This window comes from Pholcus phalangioides, unplaced genomic scaffold, assembly GCF_987345545.1.
Source record: "Pholcus phalangioides strain wild (caught in Gottingen) unplaced genomic scaffold, Ppha-v1.0 ptg000007l_1, whole genome shotgun sequence".
NCBI classification, from domain to species: Eukaryota; Metazoa; Arthropoda; class Arachnida; order Araneae; family Pholcidae; genus Pholcus; species Pholcus phalangioides.
In genome coordinates, this window is record NW_028301600.1 from 817,528 (window position 1) to 838,871 (window position 21,344).

At 36.8% G+C, this 21,344-nt stretch overlaps 1 protein-coding gene across 2 annotated transcripts in view; it reads left to right on the top strand.

The window, feature by feature from the left end:
• Positions 1–17,752: 17,752 nt before the first annotated feature.
• LOC149084778 (grainyhead-like protein 1 homolog) overlaps positions 17,753–21,344 on the top strand; it is a 203,733-nt gene continuing 200,141 nt past the window's right edge. For both annotated transcript variants that reach the window (XM_089232525.1, XM_089232526.1), the window contains exon 1: positions 17,753–18,035. In XM_089232525.1, the coding sequence (XP_089088651.1) occupies positions 18,007–18,035 (29 nt within the window). In that variant the 5' untranslated portion in view covers positions 17,753–18,006. The remainder of the gene's footprint in view (positions 18,036–21,344) is intronic.

The following is a 21,344-nucleotide window of genomic DNA, read 5'->3' on the forward strand; positions in this document are numbered from 1 at the left end:
AGAAAAATGAAAATCAAGGAAGTCGAAAAAGGCTTTTTCGTCATTTTAGGTCATCTATTTTGCAACCTGTTTTATCGAATGCTTATAAATCGTTCGAATGTAAAACTCGATAAGGAAAACTCAAGAAATCAAATTTTGTTTGAAGAAAAAATATTTCGACACTTTTCTCAAATTTAATGCTGATCTTTTTCACGCGTTTTGTAATGATAAAATTGACGTAATGAAAGAAGTATCAAAAAAGTGAACACCCAATTTCATGATTACGTTTCGTTGTTATTGGACACAACGCATGATACCATTTTGAATTTCACCGCATAATAATACGTGTATTACTCCTTTTAACAAGGGTAATATCAGAAATTTTCTCACTGAATTCATCACTAGAAGTTGATCAGACGAATCATAGTTCCAAATGGTTTGTCATCTCTATCATTCGTTTCGATCTCTCTTTTCATTTTTTTGCCAGAAAAATATCCGTTATACATTATGTTAGAGTTTCTTCAAAAAACGATATTTTCCATTTTCTAGATATATTTTTTACCACTTGATTTTCATCATTCTTTCTACGAGAAAAATAAAACGAATTGAACGTTTTGAAAATTTGTGATTCATTTCAAATGAGTTTTTGTCTCCGTTTTGCACAATAAAATGTTGATATAAACTCTCTTAAAATCATTTAATTATTCACACACATAAACTTTTTTCTCGTGAGGTTTTTTGTGGGTTTTCGGATAATTTCCTAAAACAAATTCCTTCCTTGTGATACAAGATTCAGAACTGCAGCGTTTATTAGATTTACGTTTACATTTGTCCATGATTTTTTTCAAACTGTGGGGGGTAGGTAGTTGTACCTTTCGATTTCTTTGTGGATATTATTAATCTGAATTTGACGATAAGTTAAAGAATAAATACGTAAAGCTTTTTCTAATCGTGAAACATGAAACTTGATAGCAGCATTTCTAACGCTGTGGTCCACAAAGATGGGACACGTAGTTCGGTCGATAGAACGTTCGGTTTCATTCATAAAAATGTCTCTTCACGTTCCCTTAAAGTCATTTTCCCATTTTTCCAAGGCTTCTTTCGTCCTGCACTGGAGTATGCCATAAGGTTTTGGAGACCATGCCAGGGCGCGGTAGCCCGGTCGATAAGATGCTCGCCTAAAGTACCAAAGGATGTTTAGAGGTGTCGCGAGTTCGATACCCGGTTCATCCTTGTCAGAAAACTTTCCTGACACAGGGGTACAACAAAAAACGGCGACTTGACCGCAGCAAAAAATTGCTACCGCAGGGAGTCCCCCATCGAGGGATTAGCGCGCCAACCTCTCGATGAGTATAAAAACAAGCCTGTCGTTCGGAATCGGCAATGAATTGTAGGTCCCGGTCTAATTAGCCCTCGTGTGCAGAAAACGACCGTGGTGCGACAAAAATGATTAATGAGGCCATGCCTACACAGGGACAGACTTGGTTGAGGGGGTGCAGAGAAGAGCTAAGCGTGCTCTTGTTGGCACACAAGGCTTGAGCTATGAAAAAAGAATCAATTTCTTGAATATGTTTACATTGGAGGAATGCCGGTATCTCGGGGGGATGTGATTGAAGTGTTCAAATTTTTCCACTGGGATGGATAGGATGGACCATGAATTATTTATACACCTTCACTAGACTGCTTCGACAACGGGACGCCAGTATCGTTTATTAAGGGACGATTTCAGGTTGTGGTGTCACATTGAGTTTTTCTCTAACAAGGTTGTCAATAAATGGAACAGCTTACCTCCGGGGGTCGTGACTTCTAACACAATTGACACGTTTGTAAAGAAGTATGATAAAAATAGTGGGGGGAAATCCAGGAGCTATCCATACTGGCATAAGACAACCATAATCATTTTTATGGGCATTGCTTGTATAGTATTAATTATTAGTTTTTTCTTTCGTGATATATGCTTTTATATTGGGTTGCTGTATTTTGGTTACATTCGACATCCATAATTTTTATGGACATTTTTCATCACTTTTTTCATCCACGTCTTTGGACAATTTGCCTGTTAGGGTCTTTGTATTTGTATCTGAAGCCCGTTAGGGAAACTAAAAAAAAAATATTTTTTTTTATTTTTAGGAGAGATTTTTAATTCTGTTTAAATGAAACTAAGCAAAAAAACAAAACGAGAAAAACATTCAATGTCTTGAAAACTGTGTTTGGTGACTTATGCATGAAAGATGATAGATTATTTCCTTTTAAAAATTCAGTCATTGGTTGCAGAATTCAACGCATCGTAGGCGGGAGAAATGACGTGGCGTTTTTTATTTGCCAAATGTTGAATACTGGAGACGTGAAAAGAACCTTCTTCATCTCCTGACAGCGGGTGACAGATCACCGTTTTTCAGTTTTCCATCGTTTAATACGAAGGGGGGGGGGGTAAATTACTGTTTGCGTGTGAAAAATCATTGGTATGTGAGTATTAATCATTCTATTTGGTTGATTTTCTATGAATTGTGTAGAGGGTGTCCTGTAAGTGCTAATGCGGCTTTTATCTCATGAACCACTGATCGTAGGGGTATGACTCCAATTTAAAAAATGCTCAGAAAGCGTTCAAAAATTAGCCTGTTCTAGTTTTGAGAGTGAAAATACAGCGGGTCAAAAAGTAAAAAAAAATGTAAATATTTATACGGTCCTCTTGTTCTCTAACTTCCAATTAGAAAGTTGTTGCCATGTCTCTCCTGAGGCCAACAAAAAAGAAGTTCTATGTTTTCAACTGCAATATTAAATGATATATTTTAATTCAAAAATTGGAGAATAATTGGGAAAGAACAGCAAATACTGACGGACAACGCTTCTTTCCTCCAGTTATGCTATTCTTTCTCAACTTTCCCACAATTTTTCAAATGAATATCCCCGCGACTATTGCACTTAAAAACATAGGAGTTTTTGTGGACTCAGAAAACACATTGCTGCAACGTTCTAATCGGAAGTTAGAAGACAGCGGCCGTAAAAAAATTTAGATTTTTTTATTTTGTGCGGCAGTGCATTTTCAGTTTCAAAAAGTGGTACAGGGTGATTTTTGAACAAATTTTGAGCAATTTTTAACTTGAAACTATACCTCTACAACGAACGATTGCTGAGATGAAGACCTCATTAGCACTTACAGAACACCCTGCATACAAAACGCTTTTATACACTATCAACTCAGTTTTGAACCACGAACAGAAAAACATCAATCTGAAAAATATGCTAAGAAGATGTTCGCAGATGTATCAAGTGATGTTGAAACTGCTAAAGAAAACGAAATTAATTCAGTTCGAATAGTCACTTTTTCTTTACTAACGTTGCAATTAAAGAAATTTGCGGTACATGAAAAACGAGGTGAGGAGTGATATTTTTGTAAAAGTCCTAATAAAATATTTCGTTTAATAAAATATTGACTTCATGCATAGTATATTTATTTACGTACATTGATAAATCGGAGATCTGAGCGTGAACTCCAAAAACGAACGGGAACAGAGGCTCGATCGTTTTACATTAATAATATAGAATTTTAAAACACTGCAGCTAACGTTAATTTTTAGCACATAGAAATAGTTGCAAGATTCCTTATCTACTCTATAATATAAAATCACAAACTCGAAAAGGGCCTGTTGCTAAGCAACCGAGTGACGGAAGTGGGTGAAGTTTTTGAGTGACGGAAATCTGTTACGTTTTTGTGTTACGGAAGTCGGTTAAGATTTTGGGTCAAGTATTCATTTAACTCTAGCACATATTGGGACCCATTTGACCCATCGGGACCATGTTATGTGCATGTACCGAGAGGCTCCCATATCCTACAGCAGGGCCCTCAGGCTGGAATTTAGATGGCGAGCCCCCAAACCAGCTTTTCAGGGCCCCTCTGTGGTTAATTTATAGTGTGAAAAATCAAAAAGTGATAAGAATCGTTCTGGTCCTGTCAGCCCTGCCCTTGTGGGGGGGGGGGGTCATGCCGAGAGGTATGTATATGTATAATATACATATAACAACAGTGCTCCCAACACACAGGGTCGGGGTACCCGGGGTGGATTGTACGTATAGCTTCATGGGAAAGTTAAAAGTTTTCATTTCCAGGGGCCCTTGATGGATCTGATTGTTTTCTTGCTGCTTTAACGTTGAAAAATTTGCGATAGCGGAGGCACAAGATATATCCAGTCTGGGGGCTCCAAAAAATTTGCGAATTCGGTCACGGGTAGTTGCGTGGGTGGTCATGGATTTTATTCGTTGGTAAAACGAATACAAATGAAAATTTTTCATGGCATTCGCATCGGGGGATAACCGACAAGCTTCCAAGTCGGGGCCCCATGTTTACAGGTTTCATTTTAGGGGCCCTGGATGAATCTCATTATTTCCTGTTGTAGAATTTGCAACAGCGGATGCCCGAGATAAAGACAGTCTGGGGCCCCACTAACAGTATGCGAATTGGTGTCCCGGGTAATTGGTAGGGGGCTCTGGATTTTATTCGTTGGTAAAACGAATACAAATGAAAATGTTTCATGGCATTCTCACCGGGGGATGATCGACAAGCTTCCAAGTCGGGGACCCCATGTTTACAGGTTTCATTTTGGGGGCCCTGGATGAATCTCATTATTTCCTGTTGTAGAATTTGCAACAGCCGATTTCCGAGATAAAGACAGTCTGGGGCCCCACTAAAAGTATGCGAATACAACGGGCAACTGATTAGGGGCCCTAGCTTTTATTCATTGGTAAAACGAATACAAATGAAAATTTTTCATGGCACTCGCAGTGTGGGATGACCGACAAGCTTCCAAGTCGGGGGCCCCATGTTTACAGGTTTCATTTTGGGACTCTGGATGAATCTGATCATTTGATCATTTGATCATTTTTGTCGCACCACGGTCATTTTCTGCACACGAGGGCTAATTAGACCGGGACCTACAATTTATTGCCGATTCCGAACGGCAGGCTTGTTTTTTATACTCGTCGAGGGGTTGGTGCTCTAACCCCTCGATGGGGGACTCCCTGCGGTAGCTATTTTTGCTGCGGTCAAGTCGCCGTTTTTTGTTGTTGGATGAATCTGATTCTTTTTGTTTTTTAACATTATACAATTTGCAACAGCGGAAGACCGAGATAAATCCAATCTGGATTCCCCACTAAACATCTGCGTATTGTGTTCCCGCTACTGGATGTGGGGCCCTGGATTTTATTCGTTGCAAAATTGAAAAAAATGAAAAATTTTCGTGGCCCCTTACAGGGGTGTGTCCGACAAGCTTCCTGGTCAGTGCTCCATGGGAATGTTGATAGGTTCTAATTCAGGGCCCCTGGATGTATCTCATTGATTTTTGTTGTTTAACATTGTAAAATTTGCAACGCATCGGTAGCCCGAGATATATCCAGTGTGGGCCCCACTAAAATTCAGGAGCCCCAGTTTCTGGGGGTGCTTGATGAATCTCATTTGTTTTTTGTTGCTTTATCATTATTTTTATTAAAATTCGCTTCTTCAGTATGTGGTGCTGTCACACGTCTCTTTTCATAGCACGCTGATGAAGTGGGACGATATAAACAAGATATGTTGTGAAGAGAAGTGGGGGGGGCGAAGGGGTTGGCCGTCAAAGTCAGCAGGGGGCAGAGCCCCCCTAGTGCGATATAAATATGGTGCATTGATGTTACAAATTAGATTTAATACGGAGGAAGAACGTATAAAATGTCTGTTTAAAAATCTAAAATTCATCCCATCATTTGGTTCCACTGAAAATCCAAACTTGACGCTTTCAGTGCTGCAACCGCGATAAATTCCGTCTTAGGAGTTTCCAATGTAAGAACCAGAACAGTAGGATGCTATTTCTACTATGGACATTCTCCTCGACAACCCAGCTGGAAATTGTCCGGTGCGAGGACAAAAAAGGTCGCCAGACGCACAATGACACACAAGAAGGTCATATTGTCCGTCTGGTCAGATCACCGTGTAATAATCTTCTATGGCTTTCTTCCGAAAAGATATTTCTTGGTTTTTTTTTCCAAACACTAAATGTTTTGTCAAGAACTTAGTTCCCCATCTAATATTTGACATCCATAGTGTTTTTATGGGCCCCTTTTTTCAGACACCTCGTTGGGCAATTTGTCTGTTATGGCCTTTGTGTTCGTATTTGCATTTGTATGATGTGCGGACAAAGGAACTGGTTCGAACCCACCAGCGGCTTAGTGATGGTCGGCTGAAGTTGGTTTTCTGTGGTTCTTAACTTAGAGGCGTGAAGCGAGCTGATCTCACCGAAAAAAAGTCTCGGCACAGAGAGCAACATCGATGACTACAACAATACAAATATTCAATCAGTCACTTCACTTATTTTGAAAAATAGTGACAGTAATAAAATTTACGCACTCAGACTTTTGGGAATACATGCACAGCTCATTCAGTACTAAACTGCCCATGGCGATAAACCGGAGTTGTGCTTGGTCTGAAAGAAAAGAAAAGACAAAGGAAAATTTATTAGCTAGCACAACGTTAGGTTACAACATGATAAACACCTAACTATATTTAAAAAACTAGTCATTTGAAGTAAAGTGTTTTCTATAAGTTATGTAAAGGACAGATAACTGGGAAGCAGAAATTTGATTGTATTTTCAGAGCAACTTTTATCAGAAATTCTTATGTTTGTTTGTGATCATTTTTAGGTTTACTCTCATGAAAATGACCTTCTGTTATCGACGAATGAACAGTTAATTGAGGCAATAGTTTTGTCATCCTGGTTTTTCTCTTAGATCTTGATCTGTCTTTGATCAAAAGTGAATTTTCCTAGTTTATTTGAAAAAGCGTTGAAAATATATATTGTCATGTGGTTTTTAATAATCCATCTTTGTGAGAAAGTATGTTATTGCTATTTCAAATTCTAATACAAAAACTGAAAGCGCATGTGTCAATATTTCACTGCATTTGACCAATATTTCAGACACATCCGAAAATTTGGACTGAATAACTCAGCTATCCCATCCAATCGTGGGAAATTGCGGTTAAAAGTAAGCATGTCGTAATTTATTGTATAAGTTTGTTTAATGAGTAGAACCCAGAATTATATGTGCTTAGAAAGTGGCAAAATATGCACTAAAAACACTGAAATATGCACTAAAAACACTGAAATATGCACTAAAAACACTGAAATATGCACCAAAAACACTGAAATATGCACCAAAAACACTGAAATATGCACCAAGATATACCATGAAATCAAAAATATGTGCGAAAAATAAACCCATCCAATTTCATATGCCGAAGTATGGCACTAAAAATTAAAAATATAAAAAAATGTACATTTCAGTGTCGAAAAATTAAAAAAACTCATAAAAATTGTAAAAATATGCATTTGAAATTACCGAAATACGCATAAAATAAAAATATCCCTTATAACGTCTTCAAAATGCCCTAAACAGCATGTATAATTATACTAAAAAAATATACGTTAAATGGAAAAAAACAATGCATTTAAAAATGCTGTTTCACTATAAAAGAAAAAAATTCACAAAAATGAAAAACAAAACGATTAATAGAAAAAAATGCTGAAAATGTGCATTTATTATAAAATTTCGGCAATTTTTTATGGATTTATATGCATGAACTATTAAAAATACTAAAATGTATGCAATTGCATACGCACTTACGCATTTGCATATAATCCGGCCTCTAGTTAGGAGAGACCCGTGCACGGATCGTCTGCAGCGGGAATCGTACCGTTTGTCTTTGTTCCATTTTCTTAAGGGGTCTCCTACTTTTTAACATGGTAAACTAATGAGAAAAAACCCGGACTCGATAAAAATTCAGAATTAATCAGAAGAATAAGTCCAGAACTAATTAAAATTCAAACTAAGAGAGAGGAAAAGTACCAGAATTGATGGAAATTCAGAATTAATACAAATACAAGATTCGAAGCCACAACCGGCAAATTGCCCAAGAAGGTTGCTGGGAAAAAATAAAAGGAGAAATAAAAGTAAATAATACTAAAAAAAGGCCCAAACATAAAATTATGGTTGTCGTAGTCTAAATACAGCCAACCAAAAATAAAAGTACTGAAGATCTCCTACTGATTACTCCTACCACCTTATCATATTTCCTCTTAAAAGAGTCTATCGTGGAGGAATTCCCGACATCAGAAGGTAAGCTATCCGATGCGACACAAAAACTCCCTGTGACGCAATAACTTAGAATTAATTATCCCAAACTAATCGACACTGGTGTCCCCGAGTCGAAGCATTTCAAAGACGGCGTAACAATATTTCACGACCCATCATATCGATCCCCTTGAAAATCTTAAATACTTCAATCATATCTCCACGACGCCTACGTTGTTCCAAAGAAAACATATTCAACGAATGAAGTCTTTCTTCATACCTCAAGCCCTGCATACTCATCCGTGTTGTGGTGTCTCTTCTTTGCACCCCTTCAACCAAGTCTATATCATTCTGAAGTTGGGTCTCAAAAACCGTACTGCGCTCTCTAGCTTAGGACGAACTAAGCCTCAAAAAAGAGGACGGATGACTCTGGGAGAACGCGGAGATGCCTTTTTAAGAATCCAGATGAGCATTTTATTTGTTATTTTCACCACTGCAAAGCAATGTTCAGAAAGTCTATGATTCAAAGGAAGTTGGATCTAGGTTAGCAGATAACACTGGCTCTGACCCAAAATCATTTTTTCGATACGCCAATAATGGATGTAAGGGCGCAGTTGGCCCCCTCTCGATAAGAGGCTCTAGGTTAGAGAGCAATTTAGGCATGTGTAATGCTTTCAATGACTTTTTCGCGTCGATTTTTAATGGAGATAATGATATTCGATATACGTGTGTTGCATGGGGTAATAAAACCCTCAACGATATTCAAGTAGAAGACGTGGAGGTCCTAAATCTTCTAAGAAATGCATGTGCAAGCAAAGCACCAGGAGATATCTATCCCAGGGTCCTCAGGAAATGTGCTAATGAATTGTTGAAGTCAGTCGCATAGATATACAGGAGTAGTGTTGCTGAGGGTATCGTCCCAAGGGATTGGAAACTTGCTAATATTGTTCCAATATTTAAGAAGGGTAGTAGAGAAGCTGTGTCTAATTAACGTCCGGTGAGTTTGACGAGCTCCCTCTCGAAAATTTTGGAAATTATCATCAAAAGGCAGTTTGTGAAGTGGATAGACGAGAATATTGTATTGTCGGATAATCAGCATGGGTTCAGGAAGGGGAAGTCATGTGTAACTAACCTCCTTTGCTTCTATGATCACGTGACTAAGGCTTTGGGTAAGAGCAAAAATGTAGATGTTGTTTACCTTGCTTTCCAGAAGGCATTCGATCGTGTCCAACATGGCAAACTCTTGAAGCGTTTACACGAGATTGAAATTGGGGGCAACTTGCTGAATTGGATAGAATCGTGCTTAAGAGATAGGTCGCAACGAGTTATGGTGAACGGGGAATTCTCTGGTTGGACAGACGTCACAAGTGGAGTTCCTCAAGGAAGTGTCCTTGGCCCCATACTTTTTTCACTTTTTATCGATAAACTCGATCAGGGTATCGATGGGATTACTAGCAAATTCGCAGATGGTGTGAAGCTAATGGGGGTAATCGGGAATCAATGCGATAGGGAGTTGCTCCAGAACAACTTGAACAGGATTGCAGAATGGTCAAATGAATGGAGCATGACGTTTAGCGTTGATAAGTGCATGGTCGCTCATTTTGGTTCGAACAACCTACGTTTCTCTTACGAGTTGAATGATGTCCTATCCCGGATGCAACTAGGTTCACTGATTTGGGAATTCTCATTGACGAGTGGCTTAGGTTTTCTGAACATTGTTCAGTGGTGGTCAAAAAAGCGAATAGAATGCTTGGCCTCATTTTAAAAAAAGGTCTCTTCGCTTTCTCCTAAAGTCATTCTTCCGCTTTTTCGAGGCTTAGTTCGTCCGGGACTGGAGTATGCTGTAAGGTTTTGGAGACCATACCTACATACTTACATAGACTTGGTTGAAGGGGTGCAGAGAAGAGCTACGCGGAGCTTGAGATATGAAGAGAGACTTCATTTTTCGAGTACATTGGATGAACACCGGTGTCGGGGAGATATGATCGAAGTGTTCAAAATTTTCAATGGGATGGATAGGATGGGCCATGAGCTTTTAGTACACCGCCAATCGACTGCTTTTACAAGGGGACACCAATGCGAGCCTTTAAAAAGTTTCGCCACAGAGAGCAACAGACCTACAAACATCACAAATGTAATTCAATCATAACACATCACTCACTTCCCTCCTCAAATATAGATGGCAGCACTGAAAAATCAAACACAACACTACAATGCACTCAGACTGTTAGGTACACACACAGTTACACCTGCGGCACAACTAGCCAGGTAATAAATCGTCCATAAATGGTGATAGACCTGAGTTGTGCTCGGTTTGAAAGAAAAGAAAAAAAGTATCGATTGGTGAGGGACAATGCAAGGTTATGGTGTCGCAGGGAATTTTTCTCTAATAGGGTTGTTAATAAATGGAACAGCTTACCCCCGCAGGTAGTAAATTGTAACACAATTGACACGTTTAAAAAGAAATACGATAAACATGTTGGGGTAAATCGAGAAGCTATCCATACTTAAAATAAGACAACCGTAAGTATTCTTTATGGGCATTGTATAATATTTTTTCACGCGTATATATGCATTTTAATTGGGTTGCTGAATTTTTGAAATATATGACATCCATATTTTTATGGGCATCTTTTTCTCAGCCACCTCGTTGGGCATTTTGCCTGTTGCGGCGTTGTATTTGTATTTGTCTCTCGTGAATCAGAATTTTCAAATCGTTGACTAGTTGCATCCAGAATAATGCCACCATTCCACTCGCAAGTAAATCGTGGGTTATTCGAACTAAAATGAGTGACCGTGCACCTATCCACGCTGAAGGTCATGGTCCATTCATTTGCCCATGCTGCAATCCCAGTTTAGTTGGCCTGGAGCAGTCCCTATTGCTTTGAGAAAAAAAACCCAGAATTGGTAAAATTTTAGAGTTAATGAGAGAAAAACCCCAGAGTTGATAAAAATTCAGAATTAATGAGAGAAAAACCCCAAAATTGATGAAAATTCAGAATTAATGAAAAAAATAATTCCAGAATTGTAGTGATCCATGTATAAAGATATATAAGGGCCGACGAAAGCCCAGCGAAATTCGGACGAATCCAGAGGCCAATGTCCAAATTTCGGACATTGGCCGGTGCGGCCCCGCCCCCCCAAACCTATTGCACACCCCTAAAAAGGCGAGCTCTATGGGACAAATATTTTGATGGAATGAAATGACTCCATTGAACGGAAATTCAGGTGTATGTAGGGGCGCGCGCGGTAGCCCAGGTCGATAAGATACTCGCCTAAAGTACCAAAGGATGTTTAGTGGTGTCGCAAGTTCGATACCTGGTTCGTCCTTATCAGAAAAATGTCCTGACGCAGTGGTACAACCGAAACGGCGACATGACCGCAGAAAAATTTGCTACCGGCGGGAGTCCCCCATCGAGGGATTAGCGCAACCTCTCTACGAGTATAAAAAACAAGCCTGTCGTTCGGAATCTGCAATAAATTGTAGGTCCGGGTCTAATTAGCCCTCGTGTGCAGAAAATGACCGTGGTGCGACAAAAATGATCAACTGTATGTAACTATGGTAAGGTCACTATGCTAATTCCGAAACAACTGAAATAAAATGAAATTCGATTTCAGCTGAATTATTTAATTAGAAAAAACAATTATTTATTTCATAAGAGATTTATACGCACCAATCGACTATTTTAAATAGCAAAATTCGTCAGAAATTTAAAATTCAGAAATGCAGGCTGTAGTAATGTTATCAAGGCCGTTCATTCCATACGGCCTCTTCTCCAACTATGGGCGTGAAATTAGTAATTTAAATGATGGTTTTTAAAAAAATTCTCGAAATAGTTTTGGCATCTCAATCACATAATGATTGGGATGAATTTGAAAGGTAGAGATATTATTTGCGAACAGGGTTCGTAAATATCGTGATATTTTCAAAAATATCAAAAATATCCCATATTTTGATACGTATCCGATATTTTAAATAGAATAGCCAACATATTGTTCATTATGAACATCTCAGTCTTGATATGAACTAATAATGGGAACAAACCTGTTAACCAGAAAACACATTCATCTGATATTTTCGATAGAATAGTCAAGCTATTGTAGATTATAAATACAAATACCAGGCCACAAAAGACAAAACAAACCAACGAGGTGTCTGAGAAAAAGATGCCCATAACAAATATGGATGTCATATATTTAAAAAATGCAGCAACCCAATTAAAAACACAATCACAAAAATTATAAACAATATATACACATGATATAATATTATACAATGCCCATAAAGAATACTTATGGTTGTCTAATTCTAAGTATGGATAGCTTCTCGATTTACCCCAACATGTTTATCGTATTTCTTTTCAAACGTGTCAATCGTGTTACAATTTACTACTTCCGGGGGTAATTATTAACAACCCTATCGGAGAAAAATTCCCTGCGACACCATAACCTAGCATTGTCCCTTACCAAACGATACTGGTGTCCCCTTGTAGTTGATTGACGGAGAATTAATAAATCATGGTCCATCATATCCACACCGTTGAAAATTTAACATTTTCACAACTTGATAAGAAGAGGACGGATCCCTGGACGGATCATGCTGATCCCTTGGGAATACGTGAGGATCACGTTATTAAAAAAAAAAAGATTCACGTTTGATAATTATTGATAAGATATTGAAATCCTTTTTCACACTTAACTGGAGAAGTAGGTTTAGTAAGTGTATGATATTTTTGAAAATATTATATATTTGAAATATAATAGTTTATTAAGAGAAGAAAAAAAATAAAACAATATATATAAATATATAAATACAGTATTCTACTCAAGGGATCGCTTGATCCGTCCAGAGTATACAAACATAAATTTTTCTGTGGTGGCAAACACTTTCATATAGGCTACTAACAAGTACTAAGCAAAATACAAGTATAGAAATAGACAAATATTTCAAAGGCCTAGGTGACACAACACTGTATACTGGGGGCCGAGAAGTACCTTCCTATTGTAGTAAAATATTAATATAATTGATAATTAATTGTTTGAAAGCTCTTAATTTATTTTCATATTTTATTTCATTTGGCAGGTTATTAAAATATAATGGAGCCAAATATATAAATTGCTTTTGGGTTAATGTTTTTTTAGGTTGTATAATATTATATTGAAAACCTCGACGGAGACGTGTGTTTGTTGGGCATTGCTTGATTTCAAACCAAGTAGGATTTTTATAAATAAACATTAGACTTCGGTATATATACAATTTTTCAATATTAAATCTATAGTCTGATTTATAATTATAGGCAGATGGTGTAGGGTTACGAGAGGAAATAATATTTATAGTTTTTTTCAGAGCACTTATTAAAACATTTAAATTGGACTCATAATCACCTCCCCAAACACATATAGCATACTGGATAAGTGAGTAGAACCAAGCAAAATAAAGTGTATGAATAAATTGAGGAGATATAATATTTTTTAAGCAATATAAACGAACATTCATGTATTTTATTTTGTTACTAAGTGCAGTTGCATGAGAGTTCCATTTCAAATTTTTGTTTATAGTGACTCCTAAATATTTATACTCTTCAGTTTCCGAGACAATCGGACAAAAACATTGGTCATCAGAACATCCCAACTCATGGCATCGAATTATAAGTGTTTCAATATTTCTATTGTATAATTGAAAATTTATGTATTTAGTTTTGTTGAGATTCAAGGTTAACTTATTATGCCTCAACCAAGTGTTAATTTTTGTTAAATCTTCTTCAGTATCAGATTTCAGCATGGTATACGTTTGTTCTGACAAAACAATAGCTGTGTCATCGGCATAGCTAATCAAATCACCATGTAGATCCAGGTTATTGATATCATTAACAAAGATTAGAAATAAAATCGGTCCAAGAACAGAACCCTGTGGGACGCCAGTTTTAATAATCCTGTATGTACCTATTGTATCATTTATTTTAACTGCTTGCATTCTATTTGACAGATAAGTTTTAAACCAGTGATAAGTGTTGCCTCTCAGACCTGAACAATATAACTTATGCATAAGAATTGGATGATCGACACTATCAAAGGCTTTTTTTAAATCTAAAAACATAGCAAGGGTTCTTTTGCTCTCGTTAATACTTTCATATACTTTTGCTGAAAATTTCAAAATTGCCATCTCAGTATTCTTATTTCCAAGAAAACCGAACTGATTGCTCGAAAAAAAATTAAATTGATTTAGAAAATTTATAATTTTGTGTTTCATTATCTTTTCCAAAATTTTCGAAAAGACGGGCAAAATAGAGATCGGACGATAGTTTTTGAAATCATTGACATTACCTGATTTATGAATGGGTATAACAAGAGCACATTTTAATTTATCAATAAAAACTCCATTGAGAATTGAAGAGTTTATAATGTGGGTTATAAACTTCAAATGGTATTTACTGACAATTTTTAGCATTTTTGGAGTGATTCCATCATAACCAACCGCTTTATTATTCTCAAGTATGTTTATTAAATTCTTTACATTCCTTTCCTCTATCTCAGTAACAACTATAGAATTATACTGGTTTGGTACTAGAAGCTCTATTTCATCTATTAACTCAGAATCTTCAGTTATTGCAGAATTGATAAAAAATTCATTCATTTCATTCACTGTTTCAGGATTAGTATTTACTGGAAGTACTATTTTATTTATTTTTCGATTTATGATATCATTAGTAACTTTCCATTGTTTCTTGACGTCGTTACCACATTTTATAAATTTATTATAGTAAAAAGCATCCTTTGCAGCTTTTAGCTTCTTTTTTAACTGTTTGTTATAGTTTTTGTAATTATTTTCCTTATCACGATCTGAAGGATTTCGTTTAAAAACTTTATAAAGTCTTTCTTTAGTATCGACCATACATTTCAATTCATATGTAATCCATTCACTTTTCAAATTATTTCCTGTTTTGCATTTAGACTGTTTTGTCCAGAAATTACGATGCCTAAACACAATATCAAGAAATTTGTCATATAATACATTTGCATCAGTCTCATTGAAAATGTTTTCATCAAATTCATAATTTTTTACACATATTTCAAACTTATCATAATCCACATTTTGACAAAACCGATTTTTATTATTTTGATTATTATTTAAAAGTTTTGTATCAGTTCCAAGATTACATTTAATAACCAGTGGTAAATGATCCGTTATCTCTAATTTTGATACTGCTGTTTCAAATCGATAATTTAACCTCGCGTTTCGAATGAAAACGTGATCTAAACACGCTGACTTTCTTGTTGGTGTATTTATGTATGATAAAAAACCAAATTCAGACATGAGACTCATGTATTCATCACTGTCCGTGTCAGACTTCAATATATCCATATTAATATCTCCAGTATAGATAATATTTTTATACCCTAAATTGCTAATAATTGATCTGAACTCAATAATATAATCCATTCGAGAAAAATCATGGGATCTGTAAATTAAAATTATGCATAGATCTAACATTTCACTGTACAAATATAAGCCTTCAGCTGTATTCATATTCAAGGCAGTACTTAAAAATGAATATTTTTTATTTACATATGCAATAACGCCGCCTGATCTATTTCTATTTCGACATTCACAAAAACTATTATAGCCATAAATATTGTACAGATCAGTTTCATGATCTTTGATCCAAATTTCAGACAGTAATACAACATCAAATGGAACCACTAATTTTTCTAAATGCAATAATAAATTATTAAAATTTTCACGAGCGCTTCTAATATTTACATGCAATATATTGAAAGTTTCAGGACTATTTGAAAAACTCACCAAATCATCGAATGTTTCAAGGCAAGATGAGTTGATACTTACATTATTGATTCCTGGGAATTCTGCTGTTGATTAATTTTATCCAAGTCATTTATGTTACGAATATAATGAAGTTTTTCACCCTGCCTTTTTCTCAGTAAGACCTTGCCGTCCCTCACCCACGCAAAGTCAAAGTCGTTATCCTTCTTGAACTTCCGGACGTGATAAAAAAGGTCTTTGAGAGTCTTAGTAAGATGTTCATTTATGAATAGCCTTGAATCACCATAACGTTCATCAATTTCACTTGCATTTAGTCCCTTCTTGCTTCGGCTAGCTTCGATCCATTCATCTCGCACCGCGGAGTCTCTAAATCGGACAATAATTGGTCTGATCCTATTTTTGTTTACCGAATTTACCCTATGTAGCTTCATTATATCATTCGGTTTATACACATTCAAAGTTTTACCAATTTCAGTCACTATTTCCATCACATCCTCCCCCTTTTCCTCCGGCATTCCTTGTATCTCTATATTGGTTGATTTCGATCGTAACTCTATTTTATCCAGTTCATCGTATATGTTCTTGATTTTTTCCTTCAAAACATTATTTTCACTTCGCAACCCCTCGTTCGATCTCTTCATTATCTGTAATTCTTTCTTTACCTCCGATAGTTCAGCTTTCATGTCCCTGAGTGTTTCATCATTGAACTCGATTGATTTTCTCAATTCGATCATTTCGGATTTCAACACACTGCATTCTTCAGAGAATTTTTTTTCCATCTGTTTAGTCATAATTCGACATTCTTCACGAATGATATCATGTATTTTTTCAAGCTCCAATTTTTCCCGTTTTTCAATCTTTGCTGATATTATGCAGTCAGTACATCGCCATTTTTGTTTCATTTCAGTAGACATTTTTTTGAAATTTGTGTCTGTGGTTCCAACACATATCGGATGAATAAGTGATTCACAACCAGAACATGAAAATACCTCCTTCCCTTTCAGTACTTCGCCTTCACAAATTGAACATGTATCCACCATTGTTATGATTGATCAAAGCAGATATATCAACATAAATACCAAGAACGCGGTGGACGTCATTCGCAAAGAGATCATATATGTCTATGGATTAATTTTACTTCATCGACATACTTCGAAATAAATACCTTTCTATCAGACGCAAACAAATTAAATATTTTTAAAAAATGATTAATAAATAAATGGGAAATTTAATAAATTTCCGGAGCATTAGCAACATGCGTGCGTCCTCCCTGCTGTCGTGTTGCCACCCAAAAAAATCATTTTTGACTGAAAATATCAAATCATCCGCGATTGAAAATATCAGTCCATTCTCGGTGGAAAATATCGAATCCTTCCTTGACTGGAAATATCAGCTCATTGTCAATTGAAAAAAATCAGCTCATTATTGACCGGCTATTCTTATTTTTTAATAAATTCTGCTTATTTATTTACAGATGAACTAATTTATGATTGAAAAGTTCATTTTTCCATGAAAATATCAAATCATTTTCGATTGAAAATAATGATATATTTTTTTTTTTAAATAAATATCAACGAACCCTGTTTGCGATAATATGTACATGCAAATAAATAAAGATTAAATTTTATTTTGGAAAGTCTAAGAAATCAAAAAAAAGAAAGAAAGAAAGAAATCATATCCGTTGATTGAACCCGTTTTTAGCGAAGAAAAAGTTTATTGATCATGTCTGCTGCATGTATAAACATTAAATGTTATGGCATGGGGATATTTAGTTCATTTAGCGCCACCTGCTGGCAACATTTAGGAAAAAGTGCAAAAAACCGAAAAGAGCGCCGCTCTCGCGAGAAATTCCGAGACCGACGTCACCTGTTGCATTCGGATTGAACCCAGGTGAGAGCAGGTTCGGTCCTCTGTTACGAGTCGAGTGTTGTTGTTGTCGCGAAACGCGTGTGTGGTTTTTTTGCTCCGGGATTCGGAGAAACTGAACGTCTCTAACATCTCTTAGTTTCATTTTCTGATACGAGTGCTTATTTTTAAATTTCGCTCGTCCAAGTTCATGACGTAACGAACGAAATGTGCCAATTATGAAGGAGAAAAAGTTCTGATTTCGGATACAAAATTCTGTTTACTAAGGAAGTAGTGTCGGTATCATGGTTGATGTCCTCATCAACTGTCTACTGTAAGTACTCATTTTTTTATATCTCGTGATGAATTTTATTTTATCACTTCTCATATACTACAAGTCCGTCTAGATCAGTTTCCCAACCTTTTTAGTCTCATCTCGCCCCCTTCAGAAATTTTTTTCTCCCATCGCCCCCGACGCAATCTAACCCATAGGATCCTATGTTATACCCGTAGCTTCTACAGCCCCCCTGGAACATTCCATCACCCCAAGGGGGCATTAACGCCCACGTTGGGAATCACTGGTCTAGATTAAACAATTTATATATACATCGAGTGCCAAAAACAAATAAAACATTATTCCAAAAAATTATTCCAGTTATAAATATACCGTTTCAAAAATAATGAATCTATATCACGTAATCAATCATTCAAAATGTATGATGTTCATTTGAGGAACGATAACTTTACATATTACATAAACATGAATCGATGCTCATGTATCTTGCCAATTGGAGTTTAGAATTAAGATAGGGTATCCTTTTTTTGATCGTACAACGGACCAACTTAGCATAGTGCGACAAAATTAGCACAGTGCGTGTATTAATTGTATATTAACAAAAAGCTTTTTTTTTAAAAAAACTTGTTTTTAATTGTTCTTTTAGCATGTTAAAATTTTATTATGTTTACTTCACAAAACAAAATGAATTTATTCATTCGAAGTCAACAAAAAATTGCTCGTATTAACCAAATTTATTTGATCTTCAATTAAAAGCGTAAAGTTTGTAATGTAGTCAAATGGCGAACCAAACTTGATTTTAGGAATGCTCGAATTAACAGTTCGACTGCATAAGCTTAAATTTCACTCCAAATCTAATTTCGACTTCAGTTCTTTGAGAATAATAAATTCGTTGTTAATGCGACATAAAAACTGTCGAATTAAAACTATCTTAATGAAAATCATTGAAATGCGATTTTATTGATGAATGCGTTAAAGTTATTTTTCTTGTGAGATGATCCTTTTTTTAACATGACTGCGCAAACAAACAAAAAATACATTTTTCGTGCATTTTTCTGACATAAATTATACTGTCAAGGGGTTAAAATAAACTCGACTCCAATGTAGGATGTATTCTAGATCAGTGGTTTTCAACCTGAGGCCCTTGCGGTCCTGGGGTATTCTGAGGGGGGCCCCGGGTGAAAGGGGAGCCACAAAAGGTAGTAGCCACAAAGAGCTGTGAAAAAAAATCTGCTGTGAAAAAATAAAGCGTTCAAATGCAGGTATGGTGGGGAAAAAAGTGGCTACTTTCAGAATCCAGCAGTCTCATAGAGCCTGGACCATCTGAATATATAAGGCCCATGCATGCATGACCCGGGGATCTCATGCCCACAGAAGACCTACACGATGAGATCTAGTATGATACTAATGATCTTCACAATTAGGCAAAAATATTAACTTACTTCGTGCTAAGTATTCGGTCCCAGAATACCATTTTGCCCTAGGTCTTATATTGAGACCGCCCTGCACAAACCCCGAACCCCAAGAAAGAGGCTCATTGAACTCAGAGTAGACACTGGTTCAGGGTGATGTGTCGGGAGGGGGCGATTTTTTGTGTAGATTCATCGGATTCCCCCCTTATCTCACGAAACAGACCAATTTCTCCATTTAAACTTTTCAAACAGATGATTGCCCCTACCCCGGATCAACTTCTGGCCCAGGGGATCAGATCAATCTCATTTATCCATTACAAATTTTTACTTTTGACTAAATTTAATGCGATAAGTAAAAAGGATGTAGCTCCTGGATGAGGGTAGGGAGCCCTGAATAAGGGGGGGGGGGCACGAGAAGATTGTCCAAAGGTAAGCCATGGGCTAAAAAAGATAGATGAAACTACATTAAGCAACAGTGTTGCTCAATCTCCTATGCTATTTTATATTGAATTTTTGTCAAAGTTGTGATCATTTGCAGGGCGAGAGATTACACAAAAGTTTTAGAAAAGCACTTTTAAAACTTGAAGAATGCTACCAATGAGCTTATCGGTTGTTTTTCAAGTTTTGTAAACGATCTTTTATCAAACTTTAGTATAATCCCAGCCGAAGAGTATCAAACGATAGTCAAAGCATTCTTCTGAACAACCATGCAGTTTTTGTTCCAATATTAGTTTTGAGCCGACACGCCACGTCTTTCTGCCATACGCCCTTCTCCCATTCTAATCCAATTTTCTTGACTAATATTTCCTCAGATTCGTCACCCTTTGCTATAACCCGCTTGCCCCCCCCCACCCACCCACTCCTGCAAGTATACCTGTACCTCTAAAGTCATTCTTTTAGTCATTCACAGCTTGCACACTGTTTTGGTCACTCACATGATTGTACACGCTCTAGGTCACTCACTGACCTAGTCCCCCCCCTGTAGGTCACTCATTTGGTCATTCACATGCTTGCTCACTCACGTGCTTGCAAACTCCCTAGGTCACACTTTTGGTCACACGCTGGACCTTTCTTTCAAACTGAGCACAACTCCAGTCTATCACCATGGGCGATTTATTACAGAGTGAGCTGGGCCGGAAGTGTGAGTGCGTCTGATTATTCGATAATTCAGTGCTGCCATCTATATTTAAGAAGTGAAGTGTGAGGAATGAATATTTGTATCGTTGTAGGCCTCTTGCTGTCTGTGGCGAGATTATTAACGGAGAGATCGGCTCTCATTCGCGGTTTTAGTTGGTAACGGGGGGGTTTGAACCTGGGTCCTCGCGATGCGAGTCCATTACTATGATCACTCGACCACCACAGCAGCTACACTCACTCCTTGCTGACTGGAGAGAGGAGGATTTATTGAGGGTTATACATATTCCACCGCCTTTCTCCCGTTCTGCTAATTTTCTTGGCCCACTCATTCCTCAAATTTGCCGCTTCTCTAAGCTTGTCGCCCTGGGACTGAGCCTCCCTGTAAATACACCACTGCCGACAACCATATTGTAGTATTATTGAGTCGAGCGGTAGGAAAAACTACTTGCCTCTGCATTAATCAAGCATACAAAAGATTTTGTACGGCAAATTAAACGAATTGACTTAAATTGGAAAATTTCATTTTCCAATTTAAGTCAGAAATATCAGTTTGGGAAGGTTTCTCATAAGAATTGGTGAAAACACTATTCAGTGTAAAAGATCGATTTAGGAATGAGTTTTTTTAAAAAAGTCGTTACTTAAACCGTTTTTTAAAGTTCCAAAAACAAAGCTTCACTTTTGTGTGATAAATTTTATTTCAAACCATCGCTTTTTAAATCATCTCAAGTCGTTTGTTACGCAATTATTACGCATCTAAGACGAGAATCAATGGATGCGACAGCGAATAAAAGCGTCCGTC